The 27,386-nt window shown below is 39.9% G+C and overlaps 1 protein-coding gene across 3 annotated transcripts; it reads left to right on the top strand.

Moving 5' to 3' along the window:
• Window positions 1-915: 915 nt before the first annotated feature.
• On the top strand, window positions 916-27,386 carry LOC101169458 (SH3 and cysteine-rich domain-containing protein 2). Of its 3 annotated transcripts, XM_023957419.1 has the most exons (12): window positions 916-1,325; window positions 1,408-1,499; window positions 8,121-8,469; window positions 11,307-11,401; window positions 13,476-13,560; window positions 15,684-15,799; window positions 16,281-16,350; window positions 16,525-16,613; window positions 16,701-16,789; window positions 20,290-20,341; window positions 23,370-23,507; window positions 25,583-27,386. In XM_023957419.1, exons 1-12 carry the CDS (start codon window positions 1,043-1,045, stop codon window positions 25,679-25,681), a joined length of 1,557 nt encoding a protein of 518 aa, XP_023813187.1. In that variant the 5' UTR covers window positions 916-1,042; the 3' UTR covers window positions 25,682-27,386. The 3 variants fall into 3 exon arrangements, with proteins under 3 accessions (XP_023813187.1, XP_023813189.1, XP_023813188.1); XM_023957421.1 differs by having other exon boundaries at window positions 916-1,499; XM_023957420.1 differs by lacking the exons at window positions 15,684-15,799; window positions 16,281-16,350.

A 27,386-nucleotide genomic window follows, 5' to 3' on the forward strand; every position in this document is an offset into this window, starting at 1 on the left:
GTTTTATTTTTAACCAAGACAGCTCTGCTATAGAAAACTTGTGTTTTTCCCCATCTTTTTCTCAGCAGTCACTCTGCTGTGTGCGGCTCTACAGGGTTCTTATTAATGTGATAATAAGGCATCTTCCTTGTTTCTCTTTAGTGCCTTTTCTCTCATACTTCCCATGCAAGAAGACTTCCATAAAGCTTAGAGCAAACTTTGATCTCAGCCTTTAAAAATAATGCAGCATAGAGAGAAAGACCATCTAAAAATAGAAGAAAATTATTCTGCCTTAGAGAAAATACTTGCTGAACAACTGAGTCTGCTTCTCTATTGCTTTTATCAGGTTAATAGGAAATTTGTGGAGGTGATTATAACCTTTTATTGCTTTGTTCTTTCATCAGGAGCAAATCGTTTTTCAAAAATAGTCCAAAAAAATAGTAATCAAAGCACGTTTTGCAAAAGCTGAAGGCATTTATAAATGTGAGGTCATGCATCTTTAACCTTGCTGCTGCAACTTTAAATGAAGTTGGAGCTTTGCAGGGCAACCCAGTCACAGGTGTTGTGACTGCATCAGAGGGCAGGTGGAAAATAAAAGCTGGATGATTGATAACCCAATTAAAAGGTTTCTTTTCTTTCAGTTTCACAAAAAAAGCTACAAAACGGTCTGGACTGTCTTGCATGAACTGAATCTATCACATCTGATACCAGGGAACCAGAAAAAACACAAGAAAGAAAATAGCTTTGGCGCGCACAAAAACAGCAATGATGCTGCGGAGCTCCAATGACGTTCACGGCAAATGCATTAGCTACACGTCTCCTGAGGCTGTTTATTAAGTACGTTTTAAAATGAGTTCCCGCTCTTTACCAAAAATTTGACGTGAATTCAGGTTTAGCTGCAAAGATGCCCCCCTCCCCCCAATCATGCGCCTGGGACGCGTGGAGAGGCGTGCCTCAGATTGCGCTCAAATTTGAGTCGGTGCATCAGTGACGAGCACATTTCAGTTTGAATCTGCTCGAAACTGGATCCCTGGAGGGGGTTTGGACCAACTCAAAGGCACGGATGAGCGGACATAGACCGTATTTCAACTTGAAAAGGGAAGTGTGCCACATTGATTGGAGCGTTCTGCTGCGCGCACGCCCCGAGGAGGACGCAGCTGATGGGTTCAGGCAGCCTTGTTCTAAAAGATTATTTTATCTGATCTTAGATGTAGAAAAAATATATAATCTGACTCTCGGAATCTGTAATTTAAACAAAAAACCTGTGCGTTCTGAGAGACTTCCCATCAGCAGCCGCGCGTACTCATTGGATGTGGACCTGTCACAGTCCGGTTTTGAACGGACTGGTAGGTCTGGACCCAGTTGGAGGAGTATAAAGTTGCTTATCAGCAGAAGTCTCGGTGCTGCATCGACTCTTTCCAATTCCAGCAATGACCACCGAGAGCAACGAGATCATGGAGAGCGACTCCCAGCTCCAGCGCTCCCCGAGCAACGTCCCCTTGCAGCCGGTCACATCCAAGGCAAGTACCGCAGCTCTGACTTGAGTGGATTCAACATTATTTCATTTACAATTAAGGTCAGAACGCTATATTTTACGTCATGAGCTCAAAAAATGCGCATCACTTCAAGCATGGAAACTTGGGGCAGTCAGGTATTTTTTTTCCCTTTATTTCAGTCCTGTATTATTCAGCTCATTTTCATGATAATACCTCACAAATGTGGTTGCGTCCTTTAGCTGCAAGCTCATGCGTAAGGTCTGATGTCATACTGTCTTGTCCACTCTGACTGCATGCGCAAACACAAGAATTATTGACTCATAATTATACTAAAATGGTATTTCCATAATTTTGCATCCTATTTTGTGACACTTTTCTACTAATTTCTGCTGCTTTTATGCTGTTGAAAGTTCGTATGAATGTCATCTTCATATGTGGACATCAATGCCCTGATTATAAGCCAAAGCAGATGCTCATCCCTCAGACAGTTATTTGTTGACTAATTTTTGGTCAACAAAAGCTATAAGAGCTCTCACTGTGCCTGTTCCTCGGTGGAAAGCCACTGGACTCATTAGGTTGCTTTCTGTAACTTCCCAGAGTGGATCTTTTGTCCCCACTTCAAGCCTCTTGCCGCCTGCCCACGCAGAACTACACTCGGGCTGCTTGCATGTTTGAAGCGAAGTGACAGTCCTGTGCGGCACAGTGGGATGCCTCAGCGGCTGACTGCCTCTGTGCCTTTGAGCCTCCACTAAATATTTGATGTCTTCTGTGAACTATTCTCTAGCTTAGATTATGATCTTGGCTGCAAACATTTTCTGCCACCTGATCCTCAAACCAGAAACACACACAAATGGACTTCCTCCAACCTGTATCTGAAATCCTAATGTACACAGAAGTCTTTCATTTGCATTTCAAAGACTTAAGCTGCTAAAAAATAAATGTCAGCCACGGGTTAGAGCTGAATGAAGGTGATATCCTAAATCAGACTAGAGGGTTTACTCTGTTACTCCCAGAAATCAACAAGCCTCACAATCTTATAGGCTACAGATAAATATCATGAGTACAAAACTCTGCTTGAGGGTTAACAGGGGAGAAATCTGGACTTTTCCTGCAGCTCCCAAAAGCAGGGGAAAGTATTGTGGTGCATTACAGGTGCTGGCAGACTCGGGAGGGATTCAGGCTGGGGTGTCAGTCTTTGTTGTAAACCATTTGATCACCTGCAGCTGTGGATGCTCTTGGAAATTTGGTGAGAGAGAGGGGCACAAGTAAGACAGCCTCTCGCCAAAACAAACTGTTTTTGACTAACTGAATGTATGCCATCTTGCATATATATTTTGAATAATCTCATAAAATTACATTATTTATTGTTGTATTTTTTTTTCTTTTAGAGATTTTAAATTAGGTCTGTTTAATACATTTCCTAAGATTTCCAATGTGGCAGGTGAACAAAAGTTGGGAAAAAGCTAACACAGATCCAGAAAGTAGATCCACTCCAATGAAAATTGTGTCTTTGTGTTTTTAACATGTTCTTGTGTGGTTTTTCTGATGACGGAGGGCATTTTAAAAGAAAATTAAGCTTAAAATTGCATTTTGGAGTATTGCTTTATTCATATTGTTGTGTATGAGGAGCAGATATAAAAAATGCCAAAGCTCCCTGCTCTGCTCCATTCCAATCCATCCGCTTGCATAGATTGATGGTCTTGAGTATCCTCATCTGAGCTGCATCTGGCCCCAAACTGTACAGCTGGATGGCTCCCATGTTGTTCGCCTTTTGTTTTTGCACCGGTATGTTAGATTGTAAGTTAGCGGGAGAGCATGTCAACCGAAATGCCAACCGTCACACCCACAACTCAGAAGCAAATTTCTAATGAACTCTTGCCGCTCTGCAGAAAGGATGGCCAAGAAAACAACACTGTTTTTTCTTTTTCTTTTTTTGGCTTAAAGCTGTATAATCATAATTAAAAGACCACTGGGAACATTTTCATAATAGATAAAAGATGATCAAAATGGGACTTTAATGCAAATGTTAACCTCTTAGGACCTGACATATTGGGCTATATTACCACAGCATTTAAGTCTGCTTAACTCAGGACCAGTGACTAGTTCATAAAAAGGTTAGGTTTAAGTCTTTTATTACAAATATCACCAGAAGAATGTGCAAAAAAATGTCCAGTAAGTACAAAAACAAAGTATTTGGCTAAATTTACAAAGGTTAACCTGAACAAACCACCACGCCAGCTCTCATATTGTTGCATCAGCAATAAACTTGAGATGAAAACTGGTTTGTTCAATAGAAAAAGAAGTTACTCCAAAACCCGAAAAATCCAGCAGCTGTTGTGATAAAAATGTCGACCTCCCAGAGCGGCTGCAGAAATTCAAAAGGATTTTCAGAAAGCTCTGGGGAGTACGAATGCCTGTTTAACACAGATAGCTCAGAGAAAATCCAGCAAAATCATAAGGGTGTCACTTAATCCATTTGAAAATGAAACATAACCTTAAGCGCCAACTGGGGAAATATAAGGAGCCACATTCATGGGCGCATAAACAAAACGCTGATATGTTCAGACACATAGAGGCCCAGCATAGTGACACCTGAATTGTTGCTAATGATCTGTGTAGAATCCACAAAGGATTTATAGTAAGCGATCTGCAAAGTTTGAACCTGAATCATCAAGCAGCTCCCCCCTTTAGCTGTCATCTCACTTGCTGCGAGGATAAAGGGGCTCTGACACAGATTTGAGGAGCATCTTCAGCGACACCATGGGGCTGTGTGTAAATGGCACCCAATCTGCAAGCAGATTTCACGCGTCATTTTCATGTATTTTAATGTTTTCAAGGTGTTTGTTGAAATGACAATCCCTGGAAAACAAATCAGTTAATTGGCATGCTTATTTTACAGGCAGATGAAGGGGTTTAGCTTCAGCCAGAGGTGAATTTTGATCATAAAACAGCAGAAACATCCTGCAGATTTCTCCTTTAATTAACGTAACACCTTCTCTGCCGTGGCGTTTATTGATGTGACACTTGAGGAGACGTGTTAGCTGCACAGGACTCAGGGCTTTATGAGTAAAACAGACTCTACACTCCTGTTTCAATGAGACTTTCTGCTTCATTAAACAATCCTTGAGATCCAGTATCGTTATGCTAGAGCGTGTGTGTACAAGCAGCAGAACAGAAAGCAGCCAGTGATTATAAATTCCTTATCTCACATTTAGAGTGGAAAGCTGCCATCTTGCCGCATCCTGTTCCCTCTGCACGTTTTTGCAGGAGTTGCACTCACTTTTCAAAGTTTGACAATTTGCAGCATCATTAAAACTCTTTGAATGCTCGGTTTTCTGACTCACTGCTTTTAGGAAGAACTAAGGCACCAACGTGACGGAGGAAATAGGCCTATCTATAAATACTTTGTGGATATGGTACTTGAAGGTGCCAATTTCCTCTGAAACAGCGTATTTTACAGATGACCTCGAACCAAAATGAACAAGGAGACTGTGTCTTTGACAGCATAGTCACATCAAATTATCCTACTTATTTCTAGAAATGACAAAAGTCGCACAGGACAAAGTCAGACAATGTGAATCTGAGCACGACAACAAGAAAAATGCTTATCATTTGGAAATGTTATGAAGGCAGAAATCGGCTTTGCGAATTTCTTTGCCAAAACCTCTGCTCTAATTTTTCAAAACGACTGTTTTTTTCACATGAAACAAGTTTGCAAATGATAAATATAGAGAAAAGTTGCACCACTTTGTTTCAATCCTGTTATCTTCTATTAGAAGAGGTAAATTTTATAACCAATTCAAGATCATTTCTGTTAATGCTGCAAAAAATAAGCTCAACTAAATCTGCTTTATTAGTTTTTGGCTCTATACATGTTCTATACTGAGACTTCTGCATCATAGACACAGAGGGCTATTTTTACCCTCACACTCCCAGTGGGACCAAAGCCCTGTTTAGTCTGTCTTCGCCACAGCATCCCACACATACATTTAATATGGACAGGGACAAATATAGAGTGTTCGACAGAAATAAAAGGCTTATCATTATTTATAGCGACTCAAACCCCACTGTCCCTCTGGAGCTCTGATTTTAGACGTGCATGCTGTCTGCATGGCGAGCCGTAAGAGGGTTTTATAGATGTCAAAACTGTGGGCTTTTACAGGTCTGCTGAGAAAGTTCATCTGCTCAGCTGCAAGATTGATGCTAAAAAATGTTTAGTCCCGCTATATTTATTCCATGATAAATTACAAATTAGCAGGTAAGATTAGATTTTAATGGTTTTCTCAACAATATTTTTTACAGTTAAGTGGAAGAACAGTCAAATTAATGACATCCTAGAAAGTTTGAAGTACATATGGATTGACTTTTAAAAACGTTTATCCATCAAATTAATATTTTCCTCCTGTTTGATACTGAATGCAGTCTCATAAAGTGCTGCTGAGCTGATGTGGCAGGTGAGATGCTCATATCTTCCATGTCTACCCCTCATCTGCCACAAAGATTTACAGTGGTGCATGTGAGTGTACACCAATGCCCCCTATCAAGTGTTAGGTCACACAGGCTTTGACTCACAAGTATGGCACCTTCATCTTACATTTATGTAAAAGCAAACAGGAAAAGCTTCTATGTCCGCACACTGACAGATGATCAGATTAGCGGTAATTGAGAGGTGCGCTGCAGCAGCCAGAGCTGCTCTGCCAACGGTGCTCTGATTGAGAGGTTCCAGCTCAAGTGATGTTGCAAATGATACAGGAAATCAAGATGCCTGTGCTGTTAATGAACTGAGATTGCTCACCGCCTCTTTGTCAAGGGGTTTGAGCAGGTGAATCTTAAAGAGATCTTCGCTGGTTGGAAAGTAGAAGGCCGTTTATATGTTGTGACAAAATTATGATGAGATGGATTGTTTGAGGAATGGGGGGCGGGGGGCATTTTGAAGGAATAGTTTTTGGAAGGGCTTTTTCATTCCTGTAAAAGTACATTTATCAGGAGATCAGATCACACAGCTTAAAGACCCTCTCCAATGTACATTTTTGCTGTTTTTAACATGTTCTTGTGGCATTTTTCTAATGATGAAGGACATTAGAAAATTACACTTAATATTGGATATTTATTTATTCAAATCGTTGTGAATCAGGAATGTGAAAATGCAGTTTAAACAAGAGCATGTTTGAGAGTGTATCCCCTCTATTTTGATGCTTGTAGAGGATCATGTGCGTCTTTGTTTTCCTCATCCGAGCTTAAAAACTGTACGGATGGATAGCTCCCATACTACTCACCATTTTTTTTGCATTTGTAATGTTAAATTTGAGCTGTAAGAAGCTGTAAGCTATTGGTAAAGTGTGTAAACAGAGAGCTCTCAGCAATAGGGAGGGAAAGAGGGGCCGTTGTTGCACCATATAATCGGTCCCGCCCTCAACTTAGAGGCAAATTACTAATGAACTTCTGTCACTCTGCAGAAACTATTTCCCAGAAAAAAACTTTTTTTTGTGGCTAAAAACGGCAAAATCCTATTTAAAAAAATACTTTGAGTTTTTCAAAAGGTGATCTGAGTGGGACTCCAACAATCTTCTTAAATTACTTGCATTAATGAAGCGAGAGTTTATTTAAAAGGATGCAGTAAATCAGAGAAGAGCACTCTGTTCACGCAGCGGTACAACACTCTGCAGCATGACCCACATTCATCACCATAATCTAATGAAGGCAAATCACAAATAGACTTTTGCAGGAAGCATATGGAGTGTGCAAATGTATTCCTCGCTTTTGTTTCTTTGGCTCCATGTGTCTCACACACCCTCCTGCAGACAAACTGTCTTCATATCTTACTTCCAGACACGCAGAGCTGTAAACAACATGTCCCAATAAAGTGATTATGTTTGGCGCTGAGCAGAACGATTGTGGACAGGCAAACAGACGGAGTATGTGCTCCCAGAGCTCCGTGGCCCGCCGGTCCTCTGTCTGTCTGTCTGCCTGTCTGACTGCAGCCATTTCTTCCCTGTAGCGCAGCCACGCCCTCACACATGTCGCCACATGCAGTGATGACAGATAGCTGCCGTGCTCCTAAGAAAGCAGCACCATCAGTGTTAGCAAACATGCTTTCATCTAGTCAGTTGATGTCACTCAACCGTAGCCCACACACATGATGTCCTGTCATTGGAAACAGCAGTACATGTGCATTTGGGATGCAGCAACAATGACGTGTGACTTTGACACATCATGCAAACACGTGTGAAGGCCCCTTAACATGTAAGCCACCTCGGGAACAGCTGTTGACAAGTGATAATTCTTAGTAAATACTTGTTTTATTTAATCAAACTAACCTCCCTTGTCACCAAAGAAAAGCCATTTATTCATCAGCCCGCTTGGTGTTTAAGTATAGGTGCTCTGAAAGACGGGGAGCTTATCTTGTTTGACCATGAACCAAATGCACTAAAACACAAAAGATATGCTTTGTCTCTTTGTGAGAAACATTGCTGGGAATCGGATGTTTCCTTATGAGGTGATATTGCATTTCATGAGTGATGTCCTTCCCTAGAGTGCTGTGTTTGTGGTTGATATTGTCTGTGCCATCCTGGGGGTGTATTGAACATTTGTTATTGCCTCTTGCTTATCTTGTCTTTCTTCTTTGTGTATCTTCTTGCACTGCAGCTGCAGAGACTCAAGCGCTCGCTTTCCTTCAAGACCATGATGCGCAGTAAAAGCGTGGAGAACTTTTTCCAGAGGTCCTACAGTGATGCTCGCCTCCCGCCGGACTTCATCACAGACCCGCCGCCGCCGTCTCCCCCTCTGATGCCCGGCTCCCCTCTCGTTGGCGAGCGCTCACCCTCTATTTCCCCATCTCTTAGCCCCAACCCCTCCATCTCTTCCCACTCTCCGTCTCTTAGCCTTTCTCCATCGTTACCCGCCAAGCCCTACCGACCGCAGATTAACCACTGCTTCCAGGACCATGTCTTTCGAAAGCCCACCAACTGCCAGCACTGCAAGCAAATGATAGTGGGTAAGGTGCTTTGCACTCTCTCTGGAATCAAGTGGGGCTCTGGTAGTTTCCAAAAGGCTGCTGGCTTCCATGCTCTCTTATCTGGAGGACCATTCTGGGTAGAAAATCCATGCAGCAAAAGAGAAATCAGCTTTGACTTCTCAAACTAAATTTTATTGGTTGAATGCTGTAAAGCATTCAACCCTTTGTTTTCCTGTTTCTCTTTATTTATTATTATTATTATTATTATTATTTATACTATCTTCCGCCGTTTTTTGACACTTAACTACTTCTACAATTTTTAACCGATTTTTACCATTCAACTTTTAAAATGTTCAGCTCTTTCAGCTTATTATTGGTATGACTTTTGGTTTTTCAAATCCTTTTACTTTTAAAGATATTCCAGTTTTTCCGGGAATTTTTGCTCTATTAAAATGCATTGGGAAGTTATGGTGCCCGAGGCGCCAGGTTCGACACCCGGTTCGGACGCTTCAAAATTTTCTTCCAACCAACTTTTAAAATGTTCAACTCTTTCAACTTATTACAGTTATTACTTTTGGTCATTCAAATCATTGAACTTTTTAAGATATTCCAGGATTTTCCAGGATTTTTTGCTCCATTAAAATACATAGAGAATCCTTGTGCTAAACTTCTTTTACAGGTTTTTACTTACTTTAACCATTGTATGAAACAGTTCAGCTCATTCCTTTCCTTCAAATCTTCAAATTTTCATTAATTCAGCCATTTTTTCAATAATTTCAGGCCTTGTTTAACTCCTTTTACAATTTTTTTACCTCAAAAATTTTTTTTACCACCACTTTTGGTCCTTCAAATCCTTCGACATTTCAAAAGTGAAGGCTCATGGGAAAGTGTTGATTCCCAAACCATGAGTTAGGTGGCTGTTACGAGTAGTGACTATGATGTTTTTGCACCACATAAGTTAGTAGTTTAATGAAAATATAATGCTGTATCGTTCAGCTAGCTAGCTGATGATCAATATATCTCTCCATTATACATGGATGTGTGTGCAAAACCTCATGGCACATGCATAGTTGAGAGAATTGGTCTTGTTGCATTGCATTTGCAAGAATGTCTCCTGCTGCAGGACGTGGCTCCACTTTTACTGTCAAATGTTAAGTAGTCATTATGGGATGGAGACTGTTTGGCAGCCATTTTGTGTTTTTCAAATTTGAAACCTCTGTTTTTTTCAACCAATATAACTTCCACATACTTGTCGCTAGAGACACCGTTCAAACATTAAAATGATCACAAGGCTTTGGACTATAAAATACGTTTAGAAATCATTATGGGATGTCGACACAACCTAATGTTGGTGGCCTTATTATGACAAAATCTGAAGCAAATATTGCAATAAACTTAATCCATGGCTGGAACTGAACAGATTGAAATTCACTGGATCTGGACATATAAGGAATGTGGGCGTGGTTAGCCAACAAACTTCGTTGCTAAGGACGTCCAAAGGTTTACTTTTTCCGATTTGTCTGCAACTGACGTCGATTTGTTCGTCATGCCCCGGTGACCCAAACGTAAAATGGTTGCTATGGAGATAAAATTCATAGAAAGCCGCCATTTTGAAAAAAATTGATTCTCTGTCAACTTAGAACATGTAGGTTTTACCAATATGATACTCTCAAACAATGTGTTTTTTGGATTCAGTTGATGATGCTGATTCCAATGCTAGCACTTTTAGCCATTTTAGCAACATCTTCAAATTTTCAACACTTCAGCCATTTTTTCAACAATTTCAGCTTTAATGCTTAACTCCTTCTACAAACTTTGACCTATTTCAGCCTTTCTACTTTTACAATGTTCAACTTTTTCATCTTATTCCTGCTAGGACTTTTGCACATTTAACTTTTCAAGGTTTTCCCAGTACAGTTAAGCCATTTCTTCAGCTAATTCAGCTTTCATTCAGCAGTACAGCATTCAACCCTGCATTTTCTTCTGGAAATGCAGCTCCTTCTAGTTCTAGATGTAATTTGGATGGTTTGCCTTGAGTGCAACTTTAGTTCAGATGCATGCCAACATTTATTTCTAATTTACTCCCATGAGCGACTAGCCTGTAGTATTTCTGCTAAATCTACATCCTGTCATTGTGATTGATTACAGTCTCCCAGCTTTCTGCATATTTGCTGTTGTTTTGCATGCATTGCAGGTTTGTTGATGCAATGCATCACGCTCCTCATCTCCTCATCAGTGAATCTTAAAACGAGGTCGAGCCTTTTTTCCTCGTTAAGCTGATTTAGTGCAATCAATTTCCTCTCTTTAAAGTAAAAATTGCCTTCTCATTCTGTTTTTTCCATTTTTTTTTCTAAAGTGGTTTGTTGATGTGCTCCTCATCCAAAACAAATTTAAAAACCGGTTGTCTTTGGTTTGGATGTTATTTTAAAAGGTGTCTTCATCATGAAAAACCCAATAAAAAGAGACATTTTTAATTCCAAAACAAATAAGGAGAAAATTAAACATCTTGATGCTCAAAGGGCTTTAATGACTCGAACACTTGAAATCAGAAACGCCGAAGCTTCGGGAGCTACTGCCAAACCGATTATGACTGAAATGTCTCCAGCTGGTTTCCAATCTCTTCAGTATTTAGAGGAAGATGAGTTGTTGGGGTCACTTCTGCCAGTGTGACCAAAAACAAGCAGAGCTTGTTTGATTTAATCCAACATGATAACATCTTTTTACCTGAAAATCCTTTTTGTATTCTTTGCGGTTTGTTCTAATCACAGATGTGCGGTTAAACCCTTTTTTTCTGGATTTTAATGTTTTTTTATTTTGCTGCTGCTCCACGACTCGGTCTTCTGTCTTGGTTTTCTAATCTTTTTCTCACTTTGCAGGAAACTCCAAACAAGCTTTGCGGTGTAAAACCTGCAAGATGGCTGCTCACCTGTGGTGCACCTCTGAACTATCACAGCAGCCGTGTCACGGGAAGGTGAGAGCACAAGCACACAAAAGGATGCGGCCTCAATTGCAGCGGAAGCTCCTTTCCAACGCATTCACCAAACCCTTCTTTTCTTGACTAAGATCTGACATAAAAGCAAGTTTGGTTGGAAGCTCCAAGCATGCCTCACTTACCCAGAATTCCTCTTTTATCTCAAACCGACCAAATTGACTTCGACCATCACATCTAGAACAAAATTCATACCTGACAGATCTGGAAAAGAAAAAAGCATGGATATCTCTTCTCTTAGAGCCGGCAGCAACCTCTATTTACCAACTTTAAATACACACATAACTAAAAACTAACAAGTTGACAGAAACTAATCGCCATTAAAACTGGTATTTACATGACAGTCTGAATTCTTGGAGCTCCCTGCATCTGCCTGCAGAAACTTTCGTCAGTGCTTTCTCTGCTTTCATTATTCAGTTTGCTGGAAACCTATGTATTTAACATTTCAGCTGTCTGGGCTCAGTTATAGAAACACTTAGCACCCATCTGCACTCATGTCACTCCACCAAGTATTTCCCATAGTGACGCATCTCAGAGAGTGGGTTTTTGCAGCATGCGGTTCTCTGACATTACTCATGGCTCAAAAAATGATTCGTTTAAGCTTGACTTGATGAGAAATTTATATATATTTTTCCGCTCATCCTTCATCAAATCTATAAAAAACAACAGCAGCTCATAAACTTAAGTGTGAGATTTATAAAAGGGGATTTTAAATATCTGGTAAAGTGTGGACAGAGAGGCTGCAAAGCAGTTTCAAATCTTCAAAAGTGCTTCAAAAGATTCAGCTAGGACACTTGAGTTTGCACAAGTGTCACAAGTCATTTTTATTGCACTTGCTCAACAAATACACGTTCTCCAATTTCCTGCTCACAATATTTTAGTTTCAAGGATTCTGACCTCTTTAAACTAATATTCTGAGCAAAAAATAACCTGAACACTCAAAGTATCATAATTCACACTATATCTCATCAAAAAAAATTATATTTCAAAAGTTTTTTTCATTGGACTCCATCAAACTGTTTAAAAAATCCATCTTAATTCTAAAAAATGTAAATCTTCTGTCAAATCTTTGATGTAGTGGGCGTAACAGGCTTAAAAACAGAAATTGTAAACCATTAAGCAAGATTTAGGCTTAGTTATTAATAGACCTGTCCAGGATGTCGCCTGCTTTCGCCCACAAGTGGCCAGGATAGGCTCCGGCAGCCCCGTGACCCCGAAAGGCAATAAACGTAAGAAGATGAATGATGAATTAGAGTAAATTCTTATATTTTATTGGTTTTAATTATAAAAGATGCTTGAAATTAACATTTATATTACCTAAATGCCAAGTCAGCAAGGCGGTTTTTTGTCAAAAATGTAGTTTGTGAACCAGTTTGTGTACAAAAGAAAAGTCAAGCTAATTTTTCCCAAAGAAAAACTGGAGTAAATCAACATGAAAATCATTTGAACTGCATCATTTGATCTGAAGGGTGATGGTCTCTAAACAAAACTAATGGACTTTAAAAAAAAAAAGTCTTATTCTCTGTTGGAATCAGGCCCCTTTTTTCAGGAAATTATGGTGTCCCATTCTACCTTTGATCTGTGTTTTTCCTCCCCAACATGACAAATGAAGCGGCTGATTTGCATGTCAAGGCAAGGGCAAACTGATCGCAGCTGAAACAGTTACTGCGCTTAATTCAGTGTGAAATTGTCATCTTGCAGACTCACACTCAGGGGATCACACGTCCACGCCAGCGTGTGAGCCATGTGCACACGTGTAGGTGGCTGAGTGAACTCTTTGTTCAGCAGCAAAGACAGCAGATGCTTTTTTTTTTCTTGTTAGCGTTTCATCACACAAACAAGTTCCTCTCCTGCAGCAGGTGCAGTGGTCTGGGCGACCTCACATGGAGGTGAGGTCTGTTTCTTAATGGCCCCCCGATCTACTCATTTCCATATGACTCCATTAGGGCCCTTAAATCACTGCACAGTCGGATCCATTTTCCTTTTTTGCTCAGACTATAAACAGGAAGTGATGGAAACTGAAAAAGCCATTCTGCTTTCTGCTCCCCTTTATTAGTCCGGAGCATTCAAGCGAAACTTCAGCTCGCCCATGCTCGTCAACGACCAATTGTCTGTCGTGAAGGAAGTTCTGCCGAGCCAAGGTGAGCCTCCCCGCGTACATGCGCGTGTGTTTGAGTGTGCGCACCCTGTGCTTACGTTTTGTGACGTTGCTCTTGTCTAGTGTTTTGGTTTATTTTTAGACAGTTGTGTGTGTAACTAATGCCTTGCTCTCCCCTGGCAACTGGGGGGCATGAGGCAAAAAAAAACATCAATGGGAAAAAACTGAGCATCTCTCGAGTCTGGTGGAGTCTGCAGCCTGAACACATGCGGATAAATATTTACAAGGTCCAATGCGCAGGAGATTTTTGTATCTTTGATTACTCCTGTTTTGTATTTCAGGCTGAAACAGGATATTGATTTTTCTTATGTAACGCATAGGTTTGCATTTTGATGCTTCTGACTTTAATAATCTTAAACATCTACCAATTTTTAAATTGAAAAACATTTTTTAAACTGGATTTAAAGTCCCACTCCAATCATCTTTTGATCTATTTTCAAAGTGTATTCTTAAATGTGAGTATACCATTTTTAGCCAAAAAATAAATAACCACATAAATAAAAACTGTGTCATTCTGTAGGACATAGTTTCTGAAGAATGGCAGGAGTTTATTAGAAATTTACCTTTCAGTTATGGGTGGGACTGTTTATGTGGAGTAAGCCTGCCTCTGCTTCCCAACATCCCACTGTTTACACTCTCTACCGCTAGCTCACAACCCAAACTAACATTAGCGGTGCAGAAAAAAGGGTGAGCCGTATTGGAGCTACCCGGCCGTACAGTTTTGAGTCAGATGCCAGCTCGGACGAGGAAAACAAAGACGTGCATGGATCAAAATGTCTGCAAGTGGATGGATCTCTGCTACAAACATTGTCCAACAGTATTGTTTTTCTGCCTGATTCACAACAATTTGAATAAAGAAATACTCAGAAATGCAATTTTAAGCTTAATTTTCTATATATATGTCCTTTATCATGAAAAAAAAAACCTCAATAGCATATTAAAAACACCAAAAACACATTGGAGTGTGACTTTAAAATCATTTTAAAAGTTTCTCACAATTGTGAAGAGAAAAGATGATCCGCTCCAACTTATTTTGCTTCTGAGTTTGTTCTCTTTTGCATCTCACCTGTTTGTTTTGCTCAAAAAGAAACCCCTTGGTAGCAATTCTTTATTTCACATCAACTACACCTCACTGTCATGGGGTTAACATCTTATGCTGCTGCACTTTTGTTTTATCTGTACTCCTAGGAACAATTAACCCAGAGCTCCATCTTCCCCCTGGGCTCATCACCATGCAGCCTCCCTCAGCTACACTGACACATGACTGAGGGTGCGCTGAATAACAAGTTGCAGGATGAAACAAATAACTGGCAGAAACAAAATTAGCTTTACTTTTAGACCTCAGGCCTGGAAGGAAATCAGTGTTCATTCAGATTACAAAAGGGGAGAAAAAAATCTTGATATTTTATTTAAAATGTGTTTTTGTTAAAATGTCTCTTGTTTTTTTCTGTCTTTAATCTTAAATCCAAAAAAAGAAACAACAAAAATGCCTTTTCTTAATTTTGAATTTATTTTCATCCTTGCACCAACTCTTCTTTTGTGCTCTAAAAACCATAAAATTTGAAAACACATGTCTTGCTGCAGACTTTCTGCTTCTTAGGGTTCCTGTTACCAAAACGACTGAAGCACAGATTCCCATTGCTTTACTTTGCACCATCCAGCAGATAAATCCTTTCATTTGGTTCAGAAAATCTAATTTGTTAAGTCAGATTTGAAAAGCAGTGAGCTCTGTTGCCTTCATGGCACGCAGAGGCAAGAAAAAAAGGTCATCTTTATTCTCTTTCTTTTTATCTCCAGCTGGAGTTCAACCACAGCTGAGGTACATGTCAAGTGTGCAGATTTACTTGAAAGCTTGGAAGTCTTTCTAACTTTAGGCTGCTGCTCACATCTAAAGTGGGTCACTTTGGTTCAGGGCTCGTGCGTTAGTACAGATATATTTAAACAGCTTCCTCCAGAATGGCGAAGGGGAAAAAAATCTGTGGTGTTTCTCAGCATGCAGTCCTCACTGTGGCGTGTCTCGAGCTAAAGTGGATAATTGTGTGATTTTTTTTTTTTTTTTTTTTTGCTTTCAAACATGAGGGTGTATATGTGTGTGTGTGGTTTCAGAGACTGCACGGATGCGTGTAGATCCCGTTTATGCCGCCTTGCGCTATGGGACGTCCTTGGCACAGATGAGCCGCTCCAGTTTTGGCAGTCTGTCAGAATCGCCAACACGCAGTTTGGTATGACAACATTAAGCAGGTCTAATGTATGTTACAGGCTCTGCAACTGTAGGGATTTCTTGTAAAAAAAACTCAAATTTGAACAAAAAGAGTTCAAAATCAGAAAGAAATCTTTTGCATGTCCCTGAAAAGTCTTCGACAGTTTTTGGATTTGTCCTCAAATAGACTGCAGCAGACATTTAGTCTGTTGTGCAAAGCTTCAGGATGTGCAGACAAGTCAAAATGCAAAAAATGTAAAAATCCAGAACAAAACCAGAATCTGGCAAACAAATTTTGACCCAAGGATGATCGCTGTCTACCCTGGATAAAAAAAATATCAAAACAGGACAGATTTGTCCTCGTTTGTCTTCAAACAAAAATAAAATGTCAGTTAAAAGTGTTGCCACCTTGGTCTATAATTGTGAACCCACCAGACGCTAAAATAAAAAAGTGCAATCCTTTTGGCTGAGACCTTATTGTTTCCTCTGTTTCCTTCTTTGAGGGGGAGGGAGGTGAGGAGAGGCAGCAGAGGCAGTGCAGCATGGAGGAGGAGATAACTCTGGAGACAGGGGGTAAACACTTGTGTTTTCGTGGCTCCATGTGGACTTGTGTTGTGTGCGTCCATGCTTCTCCCATCTTTAGCTCCCCATGAGTGAATGAGAAGGTGTAGAATTTTTGAGAACAACTGCTCCTGTGAAAGCTTTTCTTTCTGTCATGTTCTTAGAAAGATGTTTCTCTGCTTGCAGACACTCTGGTCGCTGACGAGGAGATGGAAAAGGAGGTGGACGAGAGCAGCGAGCAGGCGCAGGTTCTTTCAGAGGACAGCAGTGCAAAGGTGCAGCAGCTCCGCCTTGCAGCAAGTCCCCACCTTTTGTTTATGTTTGTGTCTGACCGCCTGCCCTCTGTGCATCTTTGTGTCCAGATACCAAAGCGCATTGAAGTCCACTCTATCCACACCTATGTCGCGCTCTACAAGTTCCTCCCGCAGGAGCAGAACGACCTGGAACTTCAGTGAGTAAAAACGACTCTTTTTGCAACCAGATGTGAGTCTGCAGGAGTGCTTTTTTTAATCACAGTACTGCCGTGTGCACTGTGTTGTGGCTGTAGTAGTCTCTGGCTGTTGTTCCTGCAGGATGATAATGTCCTCACCATCTGCAGAGGACAGAGCCGAGGTGCCCTTAAGGACGACTAATTATAAACTCAGATCCCATCATCGTCCCAACATAGAGCTTGTGACTGAGCAGTGTTCACAGCAGAGGAGAGGATAAAGACAACGAACAACCAAAAGATGAAAGGGAGGACAGACAAAGAGAAATGCGTTGAAACTGATGCATAAAAAGCCAGAGAGTGAACAGGAGAGGCAGATGAGTGCAAATATCAAAGTTGGAGCTCTATGAAAGAGAAAATGAGGGGAAAGGATTGAGAGCAGGATGTGTTTTAGGGTGTTTTTTTGTGAGTGCAGAAATGGGTAGAGGACAGCTTGTTAGAAAAGTAGAGCAGTGGGACTTTTCACCATCTGCGCTGCAGTTCTGCTCGCATGTCACTGAACAATGTGCATCCCAACAATTCCTCTGAGGAAGAAGTTTGGGCAGGAATAAAGATTGGATTCAAGGTTTTCACAGTGAAGCTCATGTCCATCCAAGAAAAATAGAAAAATTAAATCCTCGAGCGGTGCCAACTATCGCCCTCGCCCTCGCCTTTTGACACCCTCACTGGTTGAGCAGTTGCTACACACCCCTCACTCTCCCCTTCTGCCACCTGAGTCAACACTGCCTGAGACAAATTCATCAAAAAAAAAAAGTTTTTTATTTTTGGTCACCGTGGGGTGGCAAACAGGTCTTTGCACTTTTTAGAAGAATTGGCCAGAGTAAAATTTTAAGTTTTCTTGGCAACGGATGTTTTTCTTTAACCACGCCCACATTCCTATTATATTCATATTGTATGTCATATCCTGGCCTTGAGCAATTCCTTGTACTTAAAATTACATAATTGCCACTAAAAATGTTTTGTCATAAAAAAAGTGATCAAAACACTTCGTGTGTCAGGTTTTTATGTTCCTTTTATATTTGTTTCAAAGTAAGAATACTCATGGCAGCGTATTTCATTTTAGAATTATTTTCAGGGACGTCATGACTGATCCCATTTACAGGCAATCTTTATTCTTCCAAAAGTCATGCCTTTGTAATGAGTTTCTGAAGTCGTTATTGTAAAAAATTGCTTGTATCCCTGGTCATCTTTCAGGCTCCAGATACTTTCAAATGTAAATCTGTAATACTTTTCCTGCAGGGACTGATACAATGCAAAGAGCTTTTATTTTGAAAAATCTTTCTTGCCAGAAAATTTAAGACATCTTTCACTTGGAAAAAGTAAAAGCAAATGCAGGAAGAACTTCATCCTTTTAAGTTAGATTTTTTATTCCTATGTTGGCCTGGATTTTTCTGAAATCCACAACTAAGCAGTCGTGATGAAAGTGTGTGCTGCTGACCCAAGCAGGAACAGAAAACTGTGAAGGACGTCAATCAAACATGGCAGCCCTGAAGCTTTTTTTTTTTGGCAGACTGTATATGTATAAGGAAAAGCGGAGCCTTTTAGCCCACACAAAACCTTGTATTCATAAGGACAGAATAAATTGGGTGAAGTGGAAATACTGACGAGACAGAATTTCATTTAAAACATTAAAGGAAATGTTTCCCGAGTTTGCATTTTTATTATCACAGCAGAGACTTATTTTAATAGGCGCAATTTAGTATTCACAAGCTTCTCTGAAAATACAGCATTTCATTCTGATAGACCTTCTTTTAAATTTTTCTAATAATATGGGCGCTATAAATAGCTGCAGCTGTGTTGGATGATAACGCAGGAGGGCTGCTGCTGGGATGTTGTTGGGGAACCTTGCCCGTGGATTTGTCGTCGGATAAAAGCTTTTTTTTATAATTAAATTTAATAGTTTGCATTATGTTATTTTTTTACAGCTATGGCAGTGGATGTGACAAATCCTGCAGAAGACAGCAGGATTTCTCTTTGAAGTTTACATTTTTAGCCGGAAAGTAGCTGTGAAGAGCTTCATTACTACTTTAAAGATTATACCAGCACCCACTTTTACTGGATTGTAAAACTTTATTTTGACATCAAGTCAGCCTGACGATGCCACTGTTTTTGACCTGCCCTGAAGTAACATGGAGAGAATCTAAGTCCCATTTTAAAAGCATTCCTACTGGTCATTTAATGATGATTGCACCATTTTTAGCCAAAATTTAAAAAAATCGTTGTCATTTTTTTAGGACATATTTTCGGCAGAGCCGCGGTAGTTCTGATTGGAGCGGAGCAGGGAGCTTGTGACCCGCCCAGCGTATTTTCTACATCACAAAAGGCTCTTTCCACTGACATTTTTTTCGTCTGCTCCTGATATACAACAATTTCATGAAAAGAAATACTCAGAAATGCAGTTTTGAGCTTGAATTTCTGGTATATGTTCTCCATCATTAGAAAATGGGAGCCAGTTTAGCTCGTGCTGGTTTGCGGCGCCTTCCGTCCGTGAAACCCGGGTTCGACTCCGGGCTGCTCCCTGTCCCCTTCTCTACCCCTGCCGGTTCCAAGCCCGGCTTGAGAAGGTTGCGTCAGGAAGGGCATCCGGCGTAAAACATTGCCAAATTTACCATGCGACTCATTTGCTGTGGCGACCCCTGATGGGAGAAGCCGAAAGTGGAAGAAGAGTTCTCCATCATTAGAAAATGTTCAAAAGTACACGTTAAAAACACCACAAACTTGATTTTCGTGTGTCTTTTAACCCTGAAGAACAAATTTCTTCTGGGCTTTTAAAAACTGTTTTTTGTTTTGTTTATTCATTTTGGATATCAGCAATTAACAATGAAATAAATACAAGGAAAAAAATTAATACAATTTAAACAATTAAACAAGAAAATGGGTGTCAGATTTTGCCCAGTGAGTTAAAGTTTCTGCAAACTATCTTCAAAAGACAAGTTGGGATAAAAATTTCAACTGCAGTTTTTAGGCGTCACCGCCTCGTTCTTCTGTTAATCGTGTATGAGCTCGATCATATAGGGCAGAAGTTAGTGCTGAAACCCAAGAGACTTAATTTACGGACAAGCAAGTGGGACAGCGTTCCTGCCTGTGTTTCTAGGACAGTGAGGGGTATTATGAGGAGAAGAGCTCCACCAAAATGTGGTTGCATCATCAGGACGCAGGCCAGATGGTGTTGGTGGCAAATCGAGTTCAGCTTTCTCCAATGCAGTGTCAGCTGCTCAGTCACCCCTGCAGGAGACACCCAAAGACCCAAGCCATGTTTTACCCACCTCAGCTCTGTAACCATGGGTACTGCTTGCTTTTTGTGGTGGTTAGATAATGTTATCTTTTGTGCTCCTTTTTTTCTTGCTGCTGTTCCTCCGTCTCCCCATCATGTAACCCACTCTTGTCCCCAAGTCTGCTTTTCTTCTCCTCCCCATTCAAGGATCCCTTTTTTAAAATCCTCTCTCTTGTCTTATCTCCTGCAGTCCCGGAGATCGGGTTCAGGTCATAGACGACTCTAATGAGGAGTGGTGGAAGGTGGGTAATAGATCTGCTGCAACAATCTATTTGTGTGTGTATAAACGTGTGATGTGTGTTTGCCCTTGTGATATATTTTTTGTATGCGCTTCCTAAAATCTTGTGCAATTTTCAAAAACAAGCAACCATGCAGACAAAACAAAAGACTTCCTATTGAAAAATAACAAGAGCTAAATATAATAAGTGTGATATTGCTTTAACCTTAGCAAGATGTTTGTGTCTCATATACTCCAAATAGACCCAGGTGTGACATTTGTCTATGTGATGTGAAAGTCTTTTTCTTTAATCTGCATGAATTTATGCCGTTTAGGATTATGCAGCTGTTATTAAACACTTAATCACCTTTGATGTGAAGCATCTCTTCAATAAATGCGACAGCACCTGAGTGAGCAAGGTGATAAACAGTAAAATACTGCTGCATAAAACAGGATGTCATCAGCTTCCTCAGAGAGTAAATGTACATCATTTTCTTCATGAATGCACGACAAACAAATCTAAAACTGTCTGGAGTTTCATATGATTTTGGTGAAGGTAATAAAAACTATTTTCTGTTTCACCTCACCATCAATAGATGATGGCAGCCAAAAAACGTTTGATGCTCTGTGAATGACAATAAAGGATGAATTCAAATAAATACACAGACTTTTGAGACTAAAATTGGATTGTGAATGAATCTAAAAGAAGATATGTCACACGTCTGCATATTTCAAAGGTGGATTTGTTTACATCCCTACTGTAATGTGTAGTACTTTATTTGCAGATATTTAAAAGAAATCCTTTACTTTCCAGTATTAATGTCTCAAAATTGGAATGGATTTTGTGACTTCAGTTATTTTCTTTGAAAAACCAGCAGATTTGGAAGTTAATCTGAAGTGACAAATATCCCTCAAAGCATTTTACATTCAGATGAAGTCCAATAAAAGGAAAGGAAGGACCGACCTTGAGATTTAAGTGTAGTTCATGAAAATAAAAAATACAAGTTATTTTCTTTAAAAGAGGAGAAAACAGAGAGTAAATGAAAAAACTGAAGGCTTTTGGCTCCAAAGATAAGAATGCTATATAATAGAAACAGAAATAGACTACAATAATTGGAAAGATAGATATTGTTTCATAATCTTGTTGCATTAAACTGTTCTATTGTGTGGAGTTAACTGGTTCAGTTACTGAACATGAATTAAGTTAAATATTACCTCAAACTGATTTGTTAAAACAAAAATAAATAAATTCCTCTAAAATGCAATACTTTTATGATAAGTTACCCCCAGAAATGGTTTCAGATGAAACATTTTTAAACTCTCGGGGCAGATTGGAGGCATTTTTAGAGTAACAGGATGGCTAAACCAGTACAGGCCTACACAGGAAGCTGTCATACATGTGAAATTCCAAATGTCAATTGAAGAGTGAAGAAAAAGAGAAGAAAATGTGAAAAAAAATAAAGAAATGTCAGGGTTCTGCGGAGGTCAAGTTAGAACTTTGAGAATCAGGACCATTTTTAAAGGTTCATCACCTTCTTATAAGTGAAGCTACTCCTTGATTCAGGTAATTTGGTCAGATCATTTCTGTTCTTCTGAGAAATTTGACTTTTAGGAAATTATCTAGAAGAGCTTTCACTTCTCATCCAGCTTGTCCTCCAAAAATCGAACACTGAAAACAATTGAAAACTGAATCTTAAGAAAGTAAAAAGACGCTTGTTTCAAGAAAAAAAGTCTTATCTTAATAAGAAAAATAATCTAATTAAGTAAGTTTTTCAATAGCAAAATAATCTTATTCTAAGAAAACTTATCTTTGTGGCTTGAATTCTTTTTTGAAAATGAAAATTCTTGGTCAGACCATTTTTCTTGCATCATTGACAAGTTGTTGTTTTTTTGGATGTTTAAAGACAATTGTTAAAAGGTTACGAATTTTTAACCTTTTGTAGTGGATCTGTTTCTGCAGTGAAAAGCTTTTAGGATAAGCAGAGAAACAAACCACTTTGGGCTGGACTTAAATTCTGACACATCAACCAACTTTTGTCATAAACTTGAACTTCCTTTGAGGTTAGTTCCTTCTGGTCATCATTTGCAGCTGGGGCAAACCCTTTCCCCAGTTTTACTTTTATTACATTAACCACCTGAAAAAAAGAGTGTAAAAAGGTACAAGATTATTGGTTCAGTCTATAAATGGTTGAAGCCATGGTGTAAGCATAAAATATGCAAGAAAACGTTTGTCATTATTTCTAAGGTTATTGTTTAAATACATTTAGTTGACCAGGAAAAGCATCGACGTCCGTGTGTGGATGTGGCTGTGGTGCAGAGGTTGAGGGGTCGACCTCCACTCTGTCTGCTCATGTTTCAAAATGCCCTTTTGCAAGGCGCTGAACCCCACATTGCTCCTGGTGGTTCAGCCTTGCTTTTCCCCATCCTCATTGGTGTGTGAATGTGTGAAGGAAACTGTGACAGTACAGCACTTTGGGCCTTGACAAATATAGAAGTATACGCCAATACTGTAGTCATGTGACCTGTCTGCATTGGATGATAATGTATTTTTATTTATTTACCTATTTATTTATTTATTTATTTATTTATTTATTTATTTATTTACTTGTCCCGTCCAACAGCTGGGCAAACAGATGAGAGCTGAAGGCCTCTTGTGTTGGACATATTTTACTTTAACAACAGGGGTTATGCATCTTCTGACAAACCAGAGGTATGTCTGAATAAACCCCTTTTGTAATCGAGGCCAAACCTTATTCATTTTAATCATATTTGAAAATCTTTTGTGTTGGACCGGACGGAAAAGAAAAGGAGGGAAGAAGAGAGAGGGATGTTAGAGGGTGATTATAGATGGGGGGGGGGGGGGGGGGGGGGGGTAAAACCATGAAGCAGCATAAAGCAACACGTTTCTGGATGGTTATTATCACTACAGTGAGGTTCAGATATAGTCAATAAGGGCGGGGCCTGTCCACACACACACCTGGGTGTCACAAACATTCCGGGCCCAGGAAGCCAGCATGATAATGTATTTTAAGACAGTGCTGTGTGTCTTCCAGGGTAAAAGTGGAGACAAGATCGGCTTTTTTCCCTCCAACTTTGTGCAAAGAGTTCGTCCAGGAGAACGCGTGTGGCGAGTCGTTCAAGGAACATCTGGGAACCGAGAGAGAGGCCACATGGCAGTGAGAGAGTCACAGGTACAACACACTATTTTTGTTTTTCTTATTTTGTCCCTATCCTACGTTTTAATGATAAATTGGAGACCGGTTATTATCAGAGTGATTGTTTGTTTGTTAGTATTATAATTGCTTATTGAAGGTAGATTTGCAACTTGTGATTATAAAAAGGGGTTGTGGCTGACAAAAAGACAAAGAGGACACTGAAACAGACTTTTGAGCTTTTTCAGAAAGCGGCACCGGGCAGAAATACTGGCAAACAAGTAGGCCACAGTTAACCCACTCCCATGTTAAAGGCACTCCAACTTGAGGAAAAAGTTAGACAATGGGTGGGATGGCTTATGATTACAGCGCAAACAAATGTTGCTTTTGTGGAAAAGGGGCAAAGGCTCAAGCACAAAAAACAAAAATCGAGACAGCTAAACATAGAGAGGCCGGTTTGGCAACAAAAACAGCTTGAAAACAGTGGAGAGGGGCTGGTGAGGAGATGAAGGGGAAAAAAAATGCAGAGGAAAATGGGATTAGCGTGCTGCAGTGTGAGCTCAGAGCTAGACGGGCAGCTTTGAAAATAGCAGAAAATCTTAGAAAAGCAAGACAGGAATGGGTCTTTAGGATAAAGCCGCTTTTCAACATGGAGAAAAGTGGTCCAGTAGGCACGTGCAAAGGTGAACTGAAGGCTCGCTTTGCACTCTTGCCTCACAGCAAGAAGGCCCGGTTCAAATCCCAGCTGGAAACTTTCTGTGTGGAGTTTGCACGTTCTCCTAATGCATGCGTGGGTTTTCTCAGGGCACTCCTCCCGCAGTACAAACACATGCTTCATAGGGTAATTGGTGAATTTAAATCATCCCTAAATGGGATTGTGTGGCCCTGCGACAGACTGGCAGCCAGTCTGGGATGCACCCAGCCTTCGCCCAACAGTAGCTGGGATAGGCTCCAGCAACCATGTGACCCCCAGAAGTGACTATCCAGGCTTAGAAGATAGATGGGCGGATGCGTTCAAGCTGTCCTGTTTCATATGCAGTGAGTGGGCTAAGTGTGAGTCACTGTTCATAGATGATCGAAAACATCTAACTGACTTTACTGCCACTACACAGATTAAATTATCAAACGTGACGAAACAAAATCTCAATTGCTCCAATAAACCTCGTGATTTTTCAACTTTCTAAAATAGAAATAATTTAAGGCTGCAAATGTGTTTTTAGCACTTAAAACAATTCTCTTCCCAAAGTCTACTAAAAAGAAATTTCATGAAAAGAGAACACATAACTTATTGCATCAATGCACAGCAAAAACAGGTAGCCTAATAATAGGAAAAGAACACTAATCTTAAGGAACAAATCACTAGAAAATAGTTAAATTATTTGTAAATGCAGCAAATAACTTTTACCGACGTAGAAATGTTATAAGATATCAAAACCTATAAACAATGAGTTCCATATAAGCATTAAAAAAGGAAAAAATAAACTAAAAAACAAATTTTTAGATAGATTTACTTCAAATTGGATATTTGATAGCCCCATGAGAAGTATTTTTTATTAGTTCTAAGCATATGGGTTGTACTTTTTAGGTTTTTATGTTCCTAATTGTTTTTCATTTTGATTACAGAGACCAAAAACTCTAATTTTTTCCCCGTTTCTACCTTAAGGAGACAAAAAGCTCTTGCCTGTGCTTATTTTGAGAAAGCTTGAAAAGTTAAAAGCAGAGATAAGTTAAAACACCTTAAAACATGGTAAAAATATCCTGAAAGCCTAAAAATAAGGTTTGAAAACCAAATGCAAGAATCAAATTGTTTGCGGTGTACATGCAAGACCCCACATGATGCACTAAGCAGGATCTGTATACTTGCATTTCATTAAAACATTGGAACAAAACCGTGCAATTTCACATTTTGGTTACCAATTTTGCACAGCTTTACAGTTTAGAAAAAGAATAACATGAAGTATGTATTCTCTGTCCGTAGTAAAATTGTTTCTCCTTTCTAATATTTTACAATTATATTTATGATATTGGGTCTTCTTTTAATACAACGAGAACTTTTTAAGAGCAAACCTGAAATTGCTTTATCGTCTAACCTCACTCTGGTCTGATCCTTTCAGATCTGTGTTGGTAAGAGAGATGACGGCGAGGTGTTTGTGAAGCTGAGCAGTGGGAAGAAGAGAGGCTTGGTCCCCGCTGACTCCATAGAGGAGATCTGAACCTTGTTTGTGGACGTCCAACCCTCCTCCTCCTCTACATCCAGCTGGGTTTTCCTGATATTCAGCCCTGCCCTCCATCCACCCTCTGGAGAACTAGCAGCCTCCTCCTTCAAACCTAATAGAAAATATGCACTTCTGCAAACATCTGGAATGCTGATATTTGCAAGACTGCAAGCCTTTGATGAAGCTATGCAGTCTCCAAACTTCTACAAAATGAACTTCTATTCAATTTTTAAGTGTTGCTTTTTACATGTGTCTGTTGAAAGTCAGCAGTGATGCTTTGACAAAGGTCTAAAAAAGGCTTTGGATGTTTCTTTACAAGCGTGGGAAGAGACTGAAGCTGTCATGGGAAGATCATGCTGGTGTGCCAGTATCCAGTTTTTTTCCTTCCCCGCATGAATCTCATCTGCGTCAATTCTTTGTAGGATTTTTGCCCTAGGGACCGATATGAGCTTTTGGTACAGCTACGCAATAAGAGACTCATGCCAAAAGCAACCACTGCCATCAATGGAAGCTAAACTGCCACTCGGAGACGGAGGACTTTCAGATGACAACAGAATAGGAGTAAACCTAGAGACTTTCAAACTTGCACATCACCTTGTTTGTAGGTGTAAAGTATCGGTTTAAATTGGCCTCAAAATGCTATGATTTTTTATCTCTTTTCCAGGCCTCACAGAAAGACTCCAAAATGCTTCAAGGAAATGTTTATTTTCCATTTCTTTGCAGAATAATTAATTAAGGATGCTTGAGACAAGACTGAACAACCCTCTGGGTCTTAGTAGTGACGGTCTTGAGTCTAAATCATCTATCGCTAGATCATCACACATAGACGATGTGGAAAGAATTCAGTCTTTCCAGTCAAGCAAGAAAAATGTGTTGTCAAGCGTTGCAAGTGGCCAAAGCCTCTTGTTTTTGTGCTATTTTCCATGATGGAGCTCGCAGGTCGGTGTCTGCTGAGGCCCGCCGAGAGAGCAGCGAGTGCTGCCTGGCATTTAAACGTGTGCGTTCATGTTCAAACAGCAGGAAGTAAACTGCAGCCAGTCTGCCTGAAAAACAACAGCACAAAGGGGACGTTTCGGACCACAACGTCGAAATCTAAGTTCCCCTGTAAGTTTGTAGGATGCAGAGAAAACACAAAGAGAAGGCAATACAGTGAAAAGGAAGACTCGAACCATTATGAGTCAGCACGCTTTCAGGTAGGCTGGTCCCCATGAGCACACAAGTCATCATTGATCAAAAGTCAGCCTGTCATCTTCCACGCCCTCCCTGGCCTCTCCTGTCCTCTTGTTATTGATGTGACTTGTCAGTTCTGACTTTAATTTGAACACATTTCTTTGCTTGAATGCAAGTTCACTCCTGGGTAGTTTAGAAAAGAGAAAAGAACAAAGAAAACGACTTGGAGCAGAAGATTCAACATAAATGAGGAATTGTGAACAACGTTTTTTTTCTGTTTGTCAGAATTCAAATGTACAGTAGCTGACTTTTATTCTTTGTGAAAAAAAAAACATTGTTTTAGTTTGTCAAAACAAAAGTAGCACTTTATGTTCATGAGCTGTGTTTTACTATGACGTATCTTTAAGTTAAATGTCAGCAAACAAAATAATAAATGCAGTTTGTCTTCATCCTCAAGCTCTTTGGTGGATGAGGTTTGCATCAGCAGGCGAGAAAGAAAAATTAACAATAAAAGAATAATAGAAAAACTGGA

Source organism: Oryzias latipes, chromosome 8 (assembly GCF_002234675.1).
Source record: "Oryzias latipes chromosome 8, ASM223467v1".
NCBI lineage: Eukaryota > Metazoa > Chordata > Actinopteri > Beloniformes > Adrianichthyidae > Oryzias > Oryzias latipes.

What these genes read in the sequence shown, in the direction of transcription:
- LOC101169458 (XM_023957419.1), top strand. Translation starts at nt 1,043, where the DNA reads ATGAGCGGACATAGACCGTATTTCAACTTGAAAAGGGAAGTGTGCCAC. An exon ending in CTGCAAGCAAATGATAGTGG is followed by an intron (nt 8,470 to 11,306) that starts GTAAGGTGCTTT and finishes CTCACTTTGCAG; the next exon opens with GAAACTCCAAACAAGCTTTG. An exon ending in AGCAGCCGTGTCACGGGAAG is followed by an intron (nt 11,402 to 13,475) that starts GTGAGAGCACAA and finishes CCCCTTTATTAG; the next exon opens with TCCGGAGCATTCAAGCGAAA.